Genomic DNA, 20,034 nt, shown 5'->3' with positions numbered 1-20,034 from the left:
ATTGTGCCTTCAAGTAAAAAAGGCGCTGCCATAGTTTATTTGCGGTATTTGTTGCAAGATCATAGTAAACACAGGTAAAACCATGAATGCATGACGTTGAATCAGTTCTAAACTAAGAGACTTTAGAGAAACATAGTACCATAGTGTTTTTTTTTTTTTTTGTCGGACTAAAATTATAAAAATTGACCATAGTTCTTGCAGTGTAACTGTAGTGTAGATTAACTGAGGGACTTCCAACAGGACGAAAGCTGTAATAAAAAATAAAAAAAGATTACAGTAATAATAATGTACAGAAATAGGTTATTCCAGTACATTTTAGTTAAAAATCTATTATATTAACCCCTGCAAAACATGATTTTATTTATTTCTTTTCTTTGTATTATTATGGAAGCGTTTGACAGAAATAAATGAGCTTCAAACAAAATAAGCCAAAACCTGTTTTATTTATGAAGCAAAGACGTTTGTCAGGACGCAAACAGGCTTCTTTTTCACAAAAATTGTGTCGTTTACCCCAAAAAAACTAAAAATATTACAGGTGTGTGAGTACAGCAGCAGTCATTGCTCTTAGCTTTACATTGCAATTTTAGTTGGCCAAAGTACATTTTCGCATGGGACAGAAAACAGAAAAGCAAAACCAGGACAGTACACATTTAACATACAAAATATTTGTCCAAACATGGCAATTCTAGTAAAAGGTTACTCACTCACGGCAGGCTATATCCTAGCTTACAACAATTTTTTTTTCTAAAACTGTACATTTTCTTATATTGAGAAGACAACCAAAAACATGTACACTACATGTGTTACAGTTAACCTGATTCCAGGTTTAGCAAAAGTATTAAAACAAAGAAAAAGTCTATGAAAAATGGAAGACTGTCTACCTATTATTGTTGGTAGCTTACAAGAAAGATCTCCACAGATAAGTCCAATCATTCTGTGAATATATACCAAAGCCTGCAACATTTGCAACAATGCTGTGATACAATTTGTGATTGCAAATGAAGATTTAGATATAGCCACTTAACTTACTCCAAACTAACAAACTAGAGCAACTGGGAATGTGTTACTGAAGCGCTAGAGAACTGATTTAACCATTTGTCAACTCGTATGCTGCTTGGTCTTGATGCTAAAGCTGTAGCAGTGGGCTTCAGTGGAGTCCAAAAGCCTGTCCACATGGGCAGATCTGATCCGCTGTCTCACCAGAGAGAAGATTGATAGTTGAAGCGAACCTTCAGCAGGTATTTCAGGTTAACCTGAGCAATATCATACACAATGTACCTGAAGGAAAGTTTGAGTCAAGGGAAACGCAGTGAAAGATGAATGTGTAGTTATATAAATATAGGCAGCGGCTAATCGCGATATATTCTATGTACATTAAATTAAAATATAAGTATTTTCTTTACACTAAGTGTAAATAGTTGTTAGATGCTATTTATACTTGGTGCAAATTGTGGCAGATACTGTTTGCACCAGTGTTATGTAATAGTATATTATAAAACAGTGTGCAATAACAACAACATATTCAGTGTATATGATTGTATTTATTATAACTATAAATGGATGCTGCTTTTTTGGGACATTACTTGTACTTGACATTACCTCCACTACACCTACTCCTAACCTTACCCCTTTAAAACTTTATTACTGCAATTAAATAGGCCCTTTGATTTCCACTTCTCATTTATTGTCTTAATTTTTATATTTTTTAAAACTTCTCTCCGAGCTGATATGTGATGGGAAAAGGGATAAGAATGAGTTTTAAAAATGGCAGATTCGAACTCGGGTCGGTCACATCAAAAGCTAGCGCCATCAGCCTTGCGCTGTTATGAGCAGGATTTATTTTGTATTTTGTCTGGTTCAATCAGACAATGGTGGGCGACTGGGCGGAGTTAGTGTAAATGGTATCTGCAGACAAAAGATGGGCTATTTGCACTTGGTGTAAAATAGACACTCCGTTAAATATATATATATAAGATGCATATTTATGTAAAACAACAGATGAAAGACAGCAAGGAGGCAAATAATACAAAAAACTAAAGGATACTCGTTGTAGAGCAGACTTGTGTCATCAATGTTTGTGTTGACGCCTTTGCCCAGCGGAACGTCCACTCCATTCAGAGATACAGTAGCTCTTGGGTCCGGAGCAGTTCTTCCCAAACCTTCAGACAGCAAAAACATGGTAAAACATTTGTCAGAAACAAAAAAACAGAACTATAAAATAAGATTTCTTTCTAAATGAAGAACCACCATACCTTTTACACTGTGTTTACCCTTTGGTAACTTTGTAACGTGCGAGGCTTTCTTCAGTTCATGCCTTTAGAGTAGAATAAAACTCAAAATCAGATCTTTATAGAGCACTCAGCAACAAATCATAAAAGGGCTTCATTTTTCAAATATCATTTGCCTTCCTAAAAGTGGTGACAAACACTACTGAAAGAAGGAAACTAATACCTTTGAGCAAGAATGCATTCAATTGACAGTTAAGACATTCATAATGTGACAAAAGGGTTATATTTCAAATAAACAATGTTCTTTTGAACTTTATATTCATCAAAGAATCCTGAAACAAAATGTATCATGGTTCAGACAAAACATCAGCACAGCTGTTTTCAGAATGGATAAGAAATGTTTCTTGAGCTTCAAATTAAAGTTTTTATATATTTAAATAGAAAACAGTTGTATTGTAAAAGTTGTAATACAACTTCACAACATGTTTTGACCAAATAAAATGCAGCATTTGTGAGCATAAGAGACATGTTTAAAAACAATTTAAAAAAAACTTTTGAACAGTAGTGTATTAACTTGTTCAACTTTAGTGACTTTAGGGGCTTTCGCACCGGAGGAACCTTTTCATAGTTCCTAGAGCTATTGGCGGAAGTACCCAGATTTTAGCGTGTTCGCACCGCAGGAACTAGGAACAATTTTAGTTCTAGGAACTCCCTTTCCAACTTCACAGTAGTGTCTAAACCAGCACTATAGAAACTACCAGTGACGTTATTGTGCGCTGATTGGCCGAATGCATGCAAAACACCAGCACCCGCCATTTAAAAAAAAAGTTGTCAACACATAGATTATAGCCTATACATTTACTCCAGGAGGAACTAACTCTACGAACATGGAAAACAGTGATAGATGGGCCTCTTAACCTTTACGCTAAGGAGAAAATCTAACTCAACTTTGAGGGGTCCGAGCAAAATATGATTATGTATTTCTGTTCAGCTAGCAACACTGGACATCAACCACACGGCATACGCTAATACCTTTTCATATAATGTCTATCTTCTATGTATAACAGTTCTATCTAATATTGTATTAGACAGGACTGTTAGACAGATCGTAAACTAATGAACACGGAGAATGTAAGCACTGTGTGCTCTGGTGTTCTTAGCACCGTCAAAATAAAGGACAGCTGCGCTGTCAAAATAAAAGTCACAACAACAATCGCGGCTTACGTCACTTCAGAGTTGCAACTGGCGGTGCGATTGCAACCAGGAAAATGTTACTAAGGGAACCATTAGTTCAAACTCTAGGAACTAAGTTCCTAGAACTATCCGGTGCGAAAGCCCGTCTTGATACCATAATTACAAAAGGAGACTTAAAACAAACTAGGACAAAAAGAGCATCTCTCACATGTTTCCAAGGGCAACCTCTCCTAACAGAAGGAGGCCAACAGGATCAGCCTGGGACGTGTGGCAGTAGTTTGCACTCTTCGACACCATGTCAGCAAAGTAAACGCCTTTGCCAAACATGTAACCTGTCTGTATTAAAGATCACATAATCAGTATCGATATCATTAGAGTACAGCAATATTGCAAATGTGTGTTTTATATCAAAGCACAACAAATATAATAAATTAAGCATAAACTAAGAAAGAAACTGCTCTAATTGAGTCATTAATCAACAAGAAGATTTTTACGTACTCATTTTTCAGAGAGAGGCAGCTAATGGCACTAGAGGAGGAGAAACTTACCACTGGAGCCTCAGGCGGAGCGATACGTAGACCCTGAGACAGGATACCTGCGTAGTTGGTGGCGCGGGAGCCGTGCCACAACAGCTGTCGGTTGGGTAATTCTTTGAAGGGGCGGAAACGCTGGTACTCACCCTCCCTGTCGATCTTAAAGATCTAATGGTATAAAAACATGTGTTATTATGTGTTATTTTGCAGCTATGGTGTACCCAGTGCATTTATGAAACAATAATTAATGCACTAGTTAAACCTGTAAAGTTTGGCATATAAAAAAAGTCATTAAAAAAAAGAAAATAAGTTTTTTGAACCTTTAGACAAAGTAGTATGCATGTGCATGTGTGTTTAATTATATTTGATACATCAGGCTTTTATGGCTCATATAGAATGATATAAGAGAATATAGAGCTCACACATATTTAGAGACCCAAAAATTTGCAATTTGGTGCAGATGCTGATATTAATATATATTAAAAAAAAGACGATGACATTCTGATAGCTCGTAATGTAAATCAGTGAGATCTTTACAACAGTATAGCAGACTACTAACATAAAATGCATATCAATATCAGTGGACACCTGATAATGTCTTAGTAAGTTAAAATTTAAATGCTTAGTTTTATGAACAAAGCTCTGTATTTTTTATTGTGGGAGGCAAAACATACTGTATAATGCATTGAATAAGAGATGTACAAAAAATAAGTTCTTCAAAAGACTGATGTATCATATTTGATAATCACATTTTAGATTTTTCAAAAAAAAATGTATGGATAATCAAATAAACCTAAGATGCTTCAGTCTAGCAAGTGTTCATATTGAAATATTACTAACAAAATAAAAATTATTCTTAAATCATTTAAGACTACACAGAAAAAAGAAGAGTACCACAACCTGAGGGGGACTTTTTTTTTTTTTACAATTATACTAAAGGTGCTTTACTACACTTAAAAAGTATAAACTATTAATCAGATGACAGAAGGCATGTAGTAGATTGTGTAAAACAGGGTTTTAAGCTATTTTTTAAATTATATTGGCCTCTGAAATTTGCGCATTAAATGGTTCCGTATAGCAGACTTTTTTAGCGTTAATCTCACCTCCTCAACATCCAGTGTGTAGGTGTTGTGAGTAGCAGCGTGTGTGTTCTTCACATATTGTAGGATAAGCTCAGCCTCATTTGATAACTTGTCGACCACCTAGAAACACAAAATCAGTATCAAACACTACAGCATGTTTATATCAATGGTAGCCGCAAAGGAAAATTCACTCGTCTTGCAATGAAAGACATTTTTACCTCAATTTTGGTTTTGAGTTTCTCATAGTTAATGTCAATGGGATCTTTCTTATTGTCCTCCACTCCTCCCCGTAGCAGGCTGTAGGCTACCTCAATGTCCAACAAGTTGTCCAGCATCTGCACCTTTTGCTATAAAGAATATGCAAAAGGTTTAAGACAGACATCACAACAAGAATGCTGCCGAGACAATATTTTTGACAGTTGCCCAAGCCATACCTGTATGTAATCCACGTTACTCAACAGCGGTGGTTTCTTCATGCCGAAGTCGTGAGGTATCAGTGTGTAGAAGCGATTGGACAGGTCTAAGATCAGTGCTTCTGAAGAGCTATCTGCCACAGCCTACAGAAATAAATGAGTTAAAATAAAAGGAGTGCATATTTGATGCTATTTGATGGACTGGTTTCACAGACAGGGCTTAAGCCCGGGACAAACCAAGCCGACTTCAAAAAACTAAAGGCGATGAAACTGACTGTATTGTCACCTAAAGAACTAAAGACGACTAGCACGTGCATTCTGCACCTGCGTGTAAGGAAATATCTGTCTATATCAGCAGGTATTTGAATATTTTCATCATTCAAAAAGGGAAACCAAAACTAGGACAGCAAATTAGACCACAGATCAGCAGGGGAAAAAAAGAAAACAGCTGTTGCATCAGCATTCAAGTGCGTGAATAGCGGTTGGTGCTCTACCTTTATAAAGCAGCACCGAATGCCAATTCCACAGCTCAAACATGCATTTTAGTCTGAGACTATCTTAAGCCTTGTCTGTGAAACCAGGGGGATAACTTATTTATGAATATACTGAAGAACTGGGCTTGGACTACCAAAATATAGTTTCAGAAACACTAAGACCAACCTGTTGGACCTCGCTCAGAAGGGAATAGGCACTTTGGATCTGTCGCTTGCTTAGTTTTCCCAAAGGCATCTTCTGCAAGTCAATCTGTAGGAGAAATTACACCCAGTTACATTCACATCCATGACCACAAACATGCATTTCTTAATTTTGCTTTAATAAAAAAAAGGAAGTGAACACACCTCAAACTCAACCATGGCTTTCTTCATGCTCTCTACATCAAAGATCGTTCGGATGAGGTCTTGGATGGGTTTGGCCAACTGGGATTTGGCGCCTGCGCTTGCAGTCAACAACTTTACAGCCTCCTCATCCTAGGTAAATATATGTGAAAAAAAGGTAGATTATAATCAACTTGTTTACCCTCATAATGCATTTGGGTTGGTTTTGACCTGGAAGAAATACCTAAAAAAAAAGCTTTCAGTATGGGAACCAAAGTTTGGAAATGTGTCAAAACTGCCAAAATGCACAATAAAAAAAGTAAAATAGATTTTCTTTTAGTGAAATAATCATTAAAAAAAGTTAAAAGTTACATTTGACCTGGGTATCAACTGAGGCTTCATGATGTTATGCAGATTGTTTTGATCTTTGGAGTTAGATTTGTCCCAAAAAATACTTTAGTAAAATATATTTGGCCTCTTTCCCATATCTCTCACACACTTAGGGCTGTAACACTACATCATGATTACATTTGTAGGTTCTTCACTGAAAGCAGGGAGAAGATCTAGTTCATTCAACACAAATCTAGTTCATTCTTTCTGACTTTTAATTCATGTTGACAAACACTAAAGCAATAATATTCACAAAGATGTATGCACAATTCTGGCAATGCTTTTGAAATCAAACTCATGCCCAATCGTTCTCTGGCTACATGTTGTCCCAGTTCTTACCTGTCCGTAGTCAATCTCAAGGGGGTAAAACTTATTGGGGTGTTTTGTGAAGTTGCTTGAGGCCCAGGAATTCCCTGTCTTTTCCTCATACACGCTGCAAAAATTATCCATAGCAGAGTTCTTATCGTAAAACTTTTCCAGTTTGTTTCCCCCAATGGTGGTGCCGACTCGACCCCATGACCTGAACACCCAGTATCTGAGAAAGCAACACAAGCATGCTCAAGAAAAGTGGAAATTGGTGCAGCTGCTGATATAAAATAATTAAAAGGTATTTCCCTTATAACATGTGCACATTACAAAATGCTTGCATTGATGAATCTACATGTATTGCACTGTAAATTCACACTTTTATAAGAGAAATGCCTTATGGGAAACATGCATAAATATACAAATATTTTAATGTTTTGAAGCAGGTGTTGGATAAAAATGCGGCTGGCAAAGCACTTACTTTTAAGTCTAAGAAACTCATACAGTATGAAATTACTATAAATTAAAAAAAAAATTTTAATTGCCTGTATATAGACGTACTAAATAGTACTGTGTTAGAGATGAAATTATGTTTTTATAACAGTAATCCATAGTAAAATCACAAAAATGGGTAAGGCTCACCGTTTCTGGACGTCATCCTCAAGCAGCTGTACTTTGTAGTATGAATTTGTCCCTCTAACAATGTCCACAAGACCCAGTGTGGCACTGTAAATCTTCCCATTCTGATCCAGAACGTGAGCACAGTCTTCCAGACCTGAGCAATTAAATCATGAATAAGGCATTGCACAATCAATGGATATCAAAATACAGTATATTGACTTTGAATGAGTTATGGGAAAAAGTACTAAGTCTCACCTGAGGCAGGATCTACGGCTGCCCCTCCTTTCACTGTCAGTTTCATTTTCTTTGATTTGCTTTCACCTGGAGGAGTAATAAAAAGTATTATTCAGCAAAAATAATTATTATTAGGGGTGCAACGGTACAGATAGCCCACGGTACGGTCCGTACCTCGGTTTTTGGGCCACGGTCTCGGTTCGGTTTCGGTACATGTTTTGTGCAGAAAGAGACTGCTATTTCATCCCAAAAATATGTTTTATTTTTCTTATGAGCATAAACAGAATGTCACAGTAGGAAGAACATCAATGTATGGAATAAATTAACACTCTAGTCTGTACTGAACAACACTAAGTAATACAACCTCTTCAACTATCACTTGAATGAAATATGAAATACAAAATGTAAACAAACACACTTCAAAATATTCAAGTGGATCCCAATTCCAAACCTTGATAACTGGTATATGAAGTGATCAATGTGAAAGAAAAAGTGCACTTTTACCTTTAACAAACATAAATTAGCTTGTGCTTTGAATAAAAAAAAGCAGAGCAAAATAATATAATAAAAAAATACTGCATTCAGGATACAAAGTGCAATGTTATTTACTCATCCACTATTGAGAGATTCCTGTGCAAAAAGATGAGTCTATCAACACTGTCTGGTGCAAGGCGAGACCGGTTGGCACTAACGATGTCCCCAGCAGAAAATTCTCAACTTTTCAGAATGCCGCAAGCGCACCGTAGGTCACGTGACAAGAACCAACCAGAGCGCATCTGATGGTTGCTTTAGCAACGACAGACGCCTCCGGAGCGCAACCGCCCTAGCGCTTTGGAAAAAGGAGAACGCGGCGCGCCTAGTGTTTTCTACGCGTTTTTAGGCGCGATATGTGAACGGCGCCTAAAGCAAAAACTAAAAGGATCAGCACGAACTCAATGGCAAAACCGAAGTCCCGCGGGACACGAGGGTAGATTGTCCCGTGCAGGGCTGACCGAACGGTCCGGGATTTTACCGTGTACCGTTGCATCCCTAATTATTATAGTTAAATATCATGTAGGTGTGTTTCTGAAATCTTTCTGACAGTGCATTTATGCATGTATATACATGGAATAAAAAAAAAGATAAAAAAAAAAAAAAGCTTAACAATCCTAGAACAAAACTACAATAAATTCAAATAAAAATAAACAGTGTTTATTTCTTAATGAACGTCCCTGGTTTTATAATAGAAAATTGATAATATTATATACTTTATAAATAATAATATTTTCATATAATATAGAATGATTATAATATATTACTTAAATAATTCTATAACATTTCATATATATTATTTAATATACTGTATATTTTATTAAAATAATATTAATATCAAAGCTTAACGTGTTTTACCCAATCAAAACCCACCCAAAATCATTTCCATATTTTGTTTCAATCTCAAATATTTTATACAATTGAAGTTAAATGTTTTGCGAATATAATTAAATAATCAATAAAAATAAAATCTCATGCAAAATCTTGCTTCATAAGACGATTTACAGATAAATCTCTCTAACCTTTTTCCTCTTTGACTTTGCCGGTACTCTTTGAGGAATGAGCTCCAGTGGATTTGGAGGCCGCGCTTGCAGCCTGGGCCTCGACTTTAACTTCAGCACCCCAAGGGGAGATGCTGTGCAGGGAGATGAGCTCCTGGAGGGCCTTGCCGGACTCCTTGATGTCAGTGAGGAAGTCCTCAGCCACCACACGCACACCTGCGTCCCTCACCTCCTCCATCTTCTTACTCATTTTTTCAATCTCCTCTGAGACACAAGAAGAACAGAGCGGGTTGTTAAGGAGTTTCGAAGTGACTCGCCAAAAAATAAATAAGCTGGCGAAAAATCAGAAGGGACAAATGTATTAATCGGCAAGTAGAAGCAGACTGCCGATTCCTGTGAGAACATACTGGCCTATATAGGACACCTAGTTAACACGCACACCTCATTTTGTATTATAGACTCGTAAAAGTAAAGGTTCCAAAAGGGGGTTTTCTCAGCGATGCCATAGAAGAACCATTTTTGGGTCCCCAAAGAACCTTTTAGTGAACCATTCTTAAAGAACATTTTAATAATATAAAGAATATTTTGTCCAGTGCAAAGGTTCCATGGATGTTAAAACGTTCTTCATGGAACCATCAATGCCACTATTAAAGAATCTTTATTTTTAAGAATGTATTGGGCATTACTTAATTTAGTCAGTGCAAACCAGCTAAACACAAAATCTGTCTATTTAACAAGGAAGCTCACTAGAGTTTGTAAAAGAGCTACAGAGCATCACTCACTCTTGCTGCTGAGGCAGAGAGCAGCTTTGTTGGCGGTGCCTGTGATTTTTCCTCCAAGTCCTTCCACTGTATTTTTCAGCTCATCTTTGTTCTTGCTTAGTTTTCCCACGGCGAGCAGCTTCAGTCCTGTCAGAGGCTTATCTAGAGAATACATTCAGACAAAAACATTCTTAGTTTATACCTAGAAAAATTGAAAGAGCAGAGTAATCCTTAACAACCTGCTTGCCAAATGATCAGTTCCTGAGAGAATATTAAATAATACAAGTGACAGACTGAAGCAGATTGTCCAATATTTGGCCATTTTGAGATCAGCCAGGCTTCCATCCACATATTTTAAATGCATCAAGATGTGAATAAAACTTTCATTGTTGCATGAACTGTCCCTTTAAGTACACAACATAATTAATGTAGCGTTCATTTAATTTCTGTAATATTTGTCAGTATTATTGACAAATAAAAATAGTTTTCAACTTATTTTATTTCAGTTAGTTGCCAAGGCAGCATTTCTAATTGTTGTTTAAGTTATTGTACTAAAATGTGTTATTTTAGTATCATCGATAAACTAGTTAAATTAATATTTTGAATTTTTATTTGAAGATTTTTGGTTTCTGAAGATTTTTTTATTTTATTTTTATGTCTAAAATGTTTTTATTCATTTTTAGTACTTCAAGTTAAACTAAATTGGGTGGCGATAATGATGTTAGTGGGAAAAACACAAATAGGAGCATTTTTCCCATAAGAATGAAAGGCTTATAAAAGCCCATATCACAGTGATAGGTGAAAGACAACACAGCGAGAGAAAATAAATGAAAATATAAGTCAAAGCTAATTCAAAACATACTAAAATAGCCTATAAAAAAAAAATTACAAAAATAATTTTGCTTACATCTGATAAGATATCATTATTAGTGTGGGCATCCGCTGTTGAAAGACTCATACTGATCTCCTAAATAAGCATCAGTGTTTCTCTCAGAGTCACTGACCTGCAGGCACCTCTGAGAGGTTGTTACTGGAGGAAGCGGACATGCTCGGGACGGCTGAGGTCACAGTAGCAGACGAGGGGGTGGGAGCCGCAGGAGGAGCATCTTTGGGAAACAAACGGTCCTGCCGTTTGAACTTAAACTTCTTCAGGAACGGAATATCACTGAACTCCTGAGGAAGTATAACATTGTCAGGAGTCAGGACATGTTAGGATTAGGAGAACAACGTGCTGAAATTCAAAGAGCACAGATCTACTGACCTTAGGAGTGACCCAGTCTTTGCGATCAGGTGTCTGAGTCTTGACCACACACTTGGTCCATGCAGAGATGTCTCCAGTACAGTAGTATGCATCACTCTTAAACACAAGTTGCCCTTTGCAAGTCTCACAAGGCTTCAGGGTCCCAAACGCCATGCAATCTGATAGCCGGTCCACAACCTGTCGATCAAATTCAATTTTTATTAAAGAAATGATACACAAAGTCATAAAGTTATAGTGTATCTGACTTTTGATGCTTCTATTGAAATTGCCAGTCAGACAGCGAGCATCAGGTCAAATCAGCATGTCAAAACAGTTTTTCTGTATTGCACACTTACATTTGACTCCCCAGAGGGAATTTCCTGATTGTTAGCAATAAGCAGTTCCTTCATGTCATTGATGGAGCAGAACTTCTTTAGCTTGTCTTTAATTCCCCAGATCAGCTGGCTTTGCTCCTAGAATACATCAAGAACCAGACAAAAGCATTTTTAGGCTGATATATTTTCTACTATTTACAGAAAAAACAAAGAGCAATAAGTTAAATGTTGGGAGCCAACGCTACAATAAATTTTTTACAGATGCCACAATCATGTGTCATGGCTCTGTAGTAACAGCAGGGAAAAAGAATCCAAAACGCAAATAATAAAATGCAACTAGAACAAATAGGGGTTTGAACGTTTAAATGTGCAAAATTTATTTCTACATTATATTGGTTAAAATTAATTTGTTAATAGGTAATAATTATCCACAATAATCCAAACCATGTTATAGATGATCTCAGAACACATCTCATACCTTCAGTTTCAGCTCCAGTTTTTCATCTTCTTTCTTCTGTTTCTTAGAAACTCCTCCATCAACATCATCTGTCTTTCTTTTCCTGAGAAAGAAAAGACATTTGTAAAAACAAACAACAAAGACAACCAGATGCACGAGCCTAAAACACTTCATGAAAACACATTGTAAATTCTAGTGGTCATTTTGAAATAAGGACATTACTTAAATACGCAAACAACCGACTTATTTTCTTTACTTAAGAGTTTCTTGATTCTCAATGATCAACTGAGGTATTCACCAGTTAAATACTTCTGCATAATGATGCTATTCTTAATTATGAAAACTATTACAAAATGCATGTGTTATTTTAAAGCTGAAATAAAATAAAATATAAATAAGATGAAAAACTTAAACCTAAAAAAAAAAATCAACTAACTGAAATAATTTTAAGCTGAAGTACTAAAATTGCTAAAAAAATAAAACAAAAATAAAGCTAAATAGAAATATTAAGAAAAAGTGAAAAATGTCAAAATGAAACACTATAATGATATGTAAATAACTTAAATAACACTGCTCCTTCATAAGGATGTAAATAGGATATTCTCACTGAAAACCTGAAAAAACAAACCCTGATCCATGATCTGATCACCTGATCTGAATGGTGAACTTTTCCACCTTGTGGATTTGAGTTAATCCTACAGAGAGATTTGGACTCCTCTGAGCTCGTGTAGCGGCTCATCTATCAGTGGACCTCATTAGAAGATTATCAGTCCTCTGAGTCACAGTCATGTCTGGACAGGTTCCTCTGTCCAGCGCCCATCATAATGCCGATCATTAATAATTCCCCTCCTGACAAACAAGCTGATCTCAACATCACCACTGAGCCTACTTTCCCTCCATAAAGTAATTAATGCCCATTTGGGTGGCGATAATGATGACCGATAGTGGGAAAAACACAAACAGGAGCATTTTTCCCATTAGAATGAAAGGCTTATAAAAGCCCATATCTCACAGTGATAGGTGAAAGACAACACAGCGAGAGAAAATAAATGAATATAGATGTGGCATCTTTTGCTAATGGATAGAACATTTCTAAGCAGATCCAAAGAAGTCAAACACATTGGCAGATCATAGGCAAACAACAAACGACGAGTGACATCTCAGAGCAGAATACGAAGCATACACGACAGAGACTTGGTATGTACATCAATAATATTTACTTTTAATTAGATGTTTTGAAATTCAATATTTTGCTAAACTTTAAGTATTTTTTTTGTTTTACTTTAACATTTAATGTTTATATAATAATAAACAATAATAATATATTGTTTATTTGAAATTTATACTTGTACTTTTATTCAGCAAAAGTGACATTTATAATGTTACAAAAGATTTCGGTTTCAAATCAAAATTTTTTTTTAAAAACTTTCTATTCAAATAATCCTGTAAAAATGTAACAGTTTTCATAAAAATAATCAGCAGCACAACTTTTTTCAACATTGATAACAATAAGAAATATTTCTTAAGCATCAAATCAGACTGGAGTAATGATGCTGAAAATTCAGCTTTGTATCACAGGAATAAATTACATTTTAACATATATTTGTTATTATATTAATACAAGTAGGGCTTGACATTTTGCTCACCAGCCACTGTGGCTAGTGGTTTTCAAAGTTACTATCCACTTAGCATTTTCACCGGCCACAACTTTGACATCGATACCATAGGGGAAAACTGCTATATAAATATTTTTTATATTATCTCATAATTTGGCAGCTGGATAGACTTCTTCTTAAATAGTCTTCTGTCACTTTAAGACCCATTATACTGTTTTATATAGCCAATATACTCATCTTTATGTGCGCACACTGTAGGAGTGAGCACAAAATCTGGAGTGAGCAAAATTATGCTGAATACTCACAATCCCACGCTGAAATCCAAGCCCTGTAACACTAACAATATTCATCCAGCGCAAATGAAACGAGTGAGTGAAGGGTTTGTGTGTCAACTCCCTGTCGGAGAGATTAGAGAGCGAGAATGCGCAGCTGCTATTGTGTATCCTGCGGAAGAGTGTCAGATATTTCAGTATTGATATGTATCGAAATATCAACATTTTTGACAACACTAAATTGCATTTAGTTTATTATTTCAGATGCCTTTTTAAAAGACTACAATTAAAAATGTATATAATATAAAATTCGACCCAGTAAATTGGCTAGTAGGAGTGACTGCGTTACACGCCACTGCTGAAATCCACACGCATTTGTCGGGTTGGCGAGTGTTAATGTCAAGCCCTGAATACAATTATTACACATAAATAAGAAATGGAAAAAACAAGTGTTAAATAATGAAAGAACAATGGTTAGAGCACATGTGTTGTGATTTGTTTGTTTACCATCTACACTTCACCGACTCGTTGCTTTACTTTGACTTAATCAAAAACTTTCAGACATAACACTGGATATAACATTCAGAAAGTGAACATTCACTCCCTCCACTAACATTTGAGAAGGAGTTCTTGATTTCTTTACCGACTGATGGTTTATTCAGAAGGTCAATTCCTCATTCAAAGGCAATCAGATTGACCATTTTATATCATTTTAATACAAAGCTCAATAACTGATTTTCAATCATCGTTTTTCTTCCTGGCTTGGTTTTATGTCTACAGGTCAAAATGAATGAGTCTATCGCCAACTTCACTTTCTCGCCGACTCTGCTCTACCTCAACACGACTTTTATGAATGTCACCTCTTATGAAAATAACACATTTGTGCAGTTCACCTACGGCCTGTCCACCATGTCCACACTTACGCAAGGTAAACTTACCCAAACTACCTCTACTACTAGTACTACTACTTCTACAACTACAACAGCTGCACCGAACATCCTAGCATCAATAAACCTGCCTTACATGATAGCCGAGCTCATCATAGCCCTCCTCTCCACCGTGGGCAACCTGCTGGTATGTGTTGCAGTGGGACTGAACCGAAACCTCCAAACGGTTACGAATTACTTCCTGGTGTCGCTAGCAGTGGCGGATATATGCGTGGGTGCCCTGGCGATCCCTTGCGCCATTATGACGGACCTGGGAATCCCACGGCACAATCTGTATCTGTGTTTGCTAATGTTATCTGTGCTCATCATGTTAACCCAGAGCTCCATCTTCAGCTTGCTGGCGGTCGCTGTGGAGCGTTACGTGGCCATTTTCATGCCCTTCCAGTACCACCGGCTCATGACACCTCGCAACGCAGTGCTGGTCTTGTGTGTGACTTGGGCGCTGGCCTTCCTGATCGGTCTGGTGCCGTTGATGGGCTGGCACAAGCCTCCGCCTGATTCGGGCTACTGTTTCTTCGTGTTTGTGGTGGATATGACCTACATGGTCTACTTCAACTTCTTCGCCTGCGTCCTGTCCCCACTGGTGGTGATGTTCCTCATCTACGCACAGATCTTCGTCACGGTCAAACGTCAGATGAGGAGGATTGCAGCAGAGCGGGGCGGCGCGACCAACACAGAGGGAACGGCGAAGATGAAGAAAGAGATGAAAATGGCCACTTCGCTCTTTCTGGTCCTCTTCCTTTTCACGGTCTGCTGGATTCCGCTACACATCATAAACTGCTTCCTGCTGCTGTGCCCTTCATGTCCCGTTCCACTACCGCTGCTACTATCGGCCATTATTCTCTCCCACGCAAACTCGGCTGTTAACCCTTTCCTCTACGCCTACAAGATGAAAACCTTCAGAAAAGCCTTCAAGGCTATCTTTCTATGTGGCAGGGGCATCAGTGATGGTGATGAGCATCAGGCATGATGACGGGGGATGCAACAACACCCACCCCAAGTGTTAACTTGAACGCTAACACTTAATCTAGTCCTAAAGTAAAGACTGAAAAGAATCAAAACAATGGGAGTAAAAACTAAATTCTAAGGTGATTTGATGTGTAAATCCAGACCTATATTTTCTACGAGTCACTCTAAGAAACAATCTTTGATTTGAGAGAGAAAATAATTTCAGTTTACAATAGACTTCAGTTTAGGGCTGGACGATTTGGGGGTTGGGGGGAGTGGAGGAAATTAGGGATGTGACAGTGATGAAATTTTCCCGCCGATTAATCGACATGTGACAACTCCAGCAATACTGGTATCACCGGGTTGCCATTGGAGTTTTCCCCTCATTTCCACCTCGCTTTTAATTTGCTTATGAATGACGGCATTCGAATTAGCATCAATTCGGGGACGGAAATTGCTTGAATGGTGGGTTTATTATTCTTCTTAATGAAAAACACAACAAAAATAGCAAAATTACAAACTTAAAACATAGATTTTTATTAATAAAACGAATAAGATGGCTTAATTAACATTAACAAAATTCTTGTGGTGCACTTGAAGGTAACTAAGGTAAATCAAGCAAGCTAGTATGCATAGGCCACGCAAGTGTTGGCGAAATAACACATTAGTGGACCGGAGGGAATAATATGGATTTATTTCCAGTAAACTACTTGCACAAAATAAATTCAAGCACTTTCAAGGACCTGTATCTATGTATGTTTATTTTCAAAAACTTTCCAGGGCCTTCAATTTTTTTTTTCATATTCACAGACTTTCAAGGATTTCAAAGACCCATGGCAACCCTGTTCATTAATGTCAGTTTGTAGTGTCCTCTAACTGAACTAAATTATTTTTATTACTATAAAAATGAAAACGACAGTGGGGGTGAGTGCCACGGTAGGCAAGAGATGTTATTGGTGTGCGACTGAACACCTGTAACATGAACTATTGCAGCAAGCAAATTTTTTTCTAATAAAAATTGTGATTGCGATTTAAAATGACATTTAAAAAGCTCCAGGTTTGTTGTGCTTGTCTGTATGGCTGTACAATTTGGACAAACATTTTGTGATTTTATATTACTATAACTATAAAATAATGGTTATTATTATGATTTTAATATGATTATAAATATTTACTAAATAAAAAAATATTAAACAAAACAAGAAATACAACTATTGTAATATTTCACTGTAAAATAAAAAGTGTCAATTTCATTTTACAGTACAACTTTACAGATACAATACTAACATTTATTCCTGCATTAATTTTTTTTTTTCATTTTTAAATATTAAAGATCAAACTTTTATATTGGTGTGAAAAAAATATCCTGCCAATATAAAAGTTTCTAGTTTGTAAAATACACACTGGTGTCTATGGAAGAGGCAATAACAATCCATTCAAATATAATTTGCCAACGTGCTTTAGTCATATCAGATACACATAGTGTAAGTAACTATAAAGTTTACTCTATTCTTCTCCCAGTTCACTGGCCACTTACTTTCATGTATTTCGGGAGAAACTGATGAATTAACGTGCTGTAAATCCGACTGACAGGACTCTCTGGACTGCGGCATAAACAGACACGATTCCGGCTCAACATTGTGATGTCTGTCAGGCATCTATTGGCCCAACCCTAATATATGCATTTAATTAAATCGCAGAAATTGTGATTTGATAATATCACTAATCCACATTGTGATTTTGGTTTTAATTAATCGTGCAGCCCTACTAAAGACCATAGACAACGATACTTTGCTCCTGTTATGAAAAGTATGACGGATCCACACTAAATCTATTAAGCTGAAATTGCTACACAAACCTGCCCAGCTTACATAAACAGGCATGCTGCATTTCTTGTAAAACTAAAACCTTTAGAAAAAAGCATCCTAAAACTGTGCTTATACAGTTTGAGGCAACATGACAGCAAAAAGAAATTGAACGCTCACCCTTCATTCTTCACTGCGGGAAGTCTTTTCTTCAGCTCCTCCTTGTCTTCATCTCGTAGAGCTCCGAAACCTTTGAGCTGGGCGGCGCTGTACTCAGGTTTAAACAATAGTTCCTCACGCCGGCTCACAAAGCAGCTAGTGTGGTACCAGCGATCTATCAGACCAAGCTGAGGTTTCTCTGGGTCCACTGACTTCTTTGACACACGGATGTGGTCCTGAACATCAGCAGGGAAGAAAATATTAACTAATAACTAATCGTCTTGTGTTAAAAAAGCATAATTTGTTAAACAATAGATTATGCATTATGTACCTTTTCAATCTTTTGATCACATCCCTTACAGGTGCTTCTGTTGGATTTGGCGTACTCCACTGCAAAGTCATTCAGTGTCTTTTCCCCTTTAGCTGCTCCCTTCTGCTCTCCTTTCCCTGCAAAGCAATGAGGATTAATGAATTCATTTAAGACTTAGTGACTTAAGCCTAACTGCTTTACAGCCATATGGCATATCAAACCAAACAAAATCAGTTTTTAGGTCAAAAAGACTCAACAAATCACCTCCAGTAGCACCTCCGCTCTCAATGGCTTTCTTCACTTTCTCCTGGTCATCCCAGCGCAGGTCAGTAAATCCAGATATGTCAGATGGTGACTGTACTGCAGCCCGGAGCCAAAAGCAGGAAAAATGGTGCCAGTGAGGCACTTTGCCATCAAACATGGGAGACTGTGAGAGAGACAGGTGCGGGATGATTAAGAAACATCCACTAAAACATTAGTTCCTTGCAAAATGAAACTGAAAGCACATATAAACATAACATTACAGCAGTCAGCAGCTTGGTCATTTTTGGTTGAGGATTTGCAGTAAAACAGATCACTAAACATAATATATTGTGTATTGTACAGCTCTATTGCTTGTTAATTGTTACAGAAGTCTATTTACAGAAGTAAACATTGTGTTTATTAAGCCATGAATCCAACTATAAGAGATGTGAAATTCAGTCATTGCAAACACATTGTTTCTTTTGGGATTCATTGTATTATCATCAATTCATTACAAGCACACAGCTTTGTTTTTATTGTTTCCACATTTTCATTTGTTTCTTGTTAATGTTGTCCAATGCACCACTAAAAGCAATTGCAAACTGATGTCCATATGAAATAACTGTTATGAAGAGTTCAGATGCAAAAGCCTCTAAGTGCCATCTGAAATTTTCTTCTAGAATTATCATTTTTATCAAGCTTGTATATTTAAATTCAGTAATTTCATTTAAATGGCAATGAAAATGACCTATTAATTGTCATTTAAGTGAAATTACTGAACTTAAATATACGAGCTTGATAAAAATGATCATTCTAGAAGAAAATTTCAGATGGCACTTAGAGGCTTTTGCATCTGAACTCTTCATATCATTCCATAACCATTTATTAAACTCCTCTTGGGCCCGCGAAACTTGCATACATAACTTACGTGTAGGCTAATGCAATTGCATTGACTACAATATGCGTTCAAAAGCATACCTGCAAAATACAAATGCATTTACACCAAATTACCGATGCTTAATAGCATCATTGGGTCAAAGTAGCACATCATTTATTACCTGCACCATAATGGCCATTCTCAGCGAGTCCTTAGCAATGTTTTCTTTGCATTTCTTGCAAGAGGCGCGTCCACTTTTCGCATATTCGGCTTTGTACAGCTTGTCGTCCTGTGAATCAGCCATTTCTGCAGATATAACTGTGAAAGGTGGACGTTTGCGGTTCAATTCTTGTTAGAGAGGGCAACAACTAACGTTACAATGCAATGAGAAATAGCACTCAGTCCGCGTGCAGAAGCACCCGCGCAGAATACCAGTCCAAACTAATCGATTCTACATTCCTCTAGAGTAGAGAATACGCGCAGGCAGAATTAATCGAACTCGAGCTACTTTTCCGACAATGACTGTGTATTTTTAGTGACATGTTTTAAACATTACGACACGTGTACTTCCACAGTGGTTAGGATCAGTGGTGTTATCTTGTTAATGATAACTTTCATTCCTTCTAACTTGATAACCTGCTCATTCCTAGATGAAGTGATGGGAGAAACGCTGGTGACTCCTGCTGGTCAGAACGGTTAAAACACCTTTTACAAAC

At 36.9% G+C, this 20,034-nt stretch overlaps 2 protein-coding genes across 2 annotated transcripts; one reads left to right on the top strand and one right to left on the bottom strand.

Annotated features, from left to right (window-relative positions):
* Positions 1-419: 419 nt before the first annotated feature.
* Positions 420-19,927, bottom strand: parp1 (poly (ADP-ribose) polymerase 1). Its single transcript, XM_079888563.1, has 23 exons — positions 19,500-19,927; positions 18,463-18,625; positions 18,220-18,335; positions 17,910-18,124; positions 12,163-12,244; positions 11,706-11,822; positions 11,371-11,547; positions 11,114-11,282; positions 10,131-10,271; positions 9,370-9,612; positions 7,838-7,903; positions 7,604-7,736; positions 6,995-7,190; positions 6,290-6,418; positions 6,111-6,194; positions 5,472-5,594; positions 5,256-5,384; positions 5,059-5,157; positions 3,971-4,123; positions 3,631-3,758; positions 2,253-2,314; positions 2,045-2,159; positions 420-1,278 (listed from the first exon to the last, which is right to left on the bottom strand). The coding sequence occupies exons 1-23, from the start codon at positions 19,620-19,622 to the stop codon at positions 1,197-1,199; spliced, it is 3,045 nt and encodes a 1,014-aa protein (XP_079744689.1). The 5' UTR covers positions 19,623-19,927; the 3' UTR covers positions 420-1,196.
* adorb1a (adenosine receptor B1a) lies at positions 14,816-15,946 on the top strand (the record flags this gene model as incomplete). The annotated part of the gene is made up of 1 exon (XM_079888696.1): positions 14,816-15,946. One exon carries the CDS (start codon positions 14,816-14,818, stop codon positions 15,944-15,946), a length of 1,131 nt encoding a protein of 376 aa, XP_079744822.1.
* Positions 19,928-20,034: the final 107 nt, after the last annotated feature.

Source organism: Squalius cephalus, assembly GCF_949319135.1.
Source record: "Squalius cephalus genome assembly, chromosome: 12".
Classification (NCBI taxonomy): domain Eukaryota; kingdom Metazoa; phylum Chordata; class Actinopteri; order Cypriniformes; family Leuciscidae; genus Squalius; species Squalius cephalus.
Note: the sequence above shows the minus strand (reverse complement) of the source record. Positions and strands in the feature narration are given on the sequence as shown.

Bases quoted from the DNA above. Each gene is read 5' to 3' on its own strand.
- parp1 (XM_079888563.1), bottom strand. From the start codon at position 19,622: ATGGCTGATTCACAGGACGACAAGCTGTACAAAGCCGAATATGCGAAA. The intron at 18,626-19,499 runs GTAATAAATGAT...TCTCTCTCACAG, and splicing joins GAATGGCCATTATGGTGCAG to TCTCCCATGTTTGATGGCAA. The intron at 9,613-10,130 runs GTGAGTGATGCT...CTTGTGTCTCAG, and splicing joins TCTCTGCCTCAGCAGCAAGA to AGGAGATTGAAAAAATGAGT.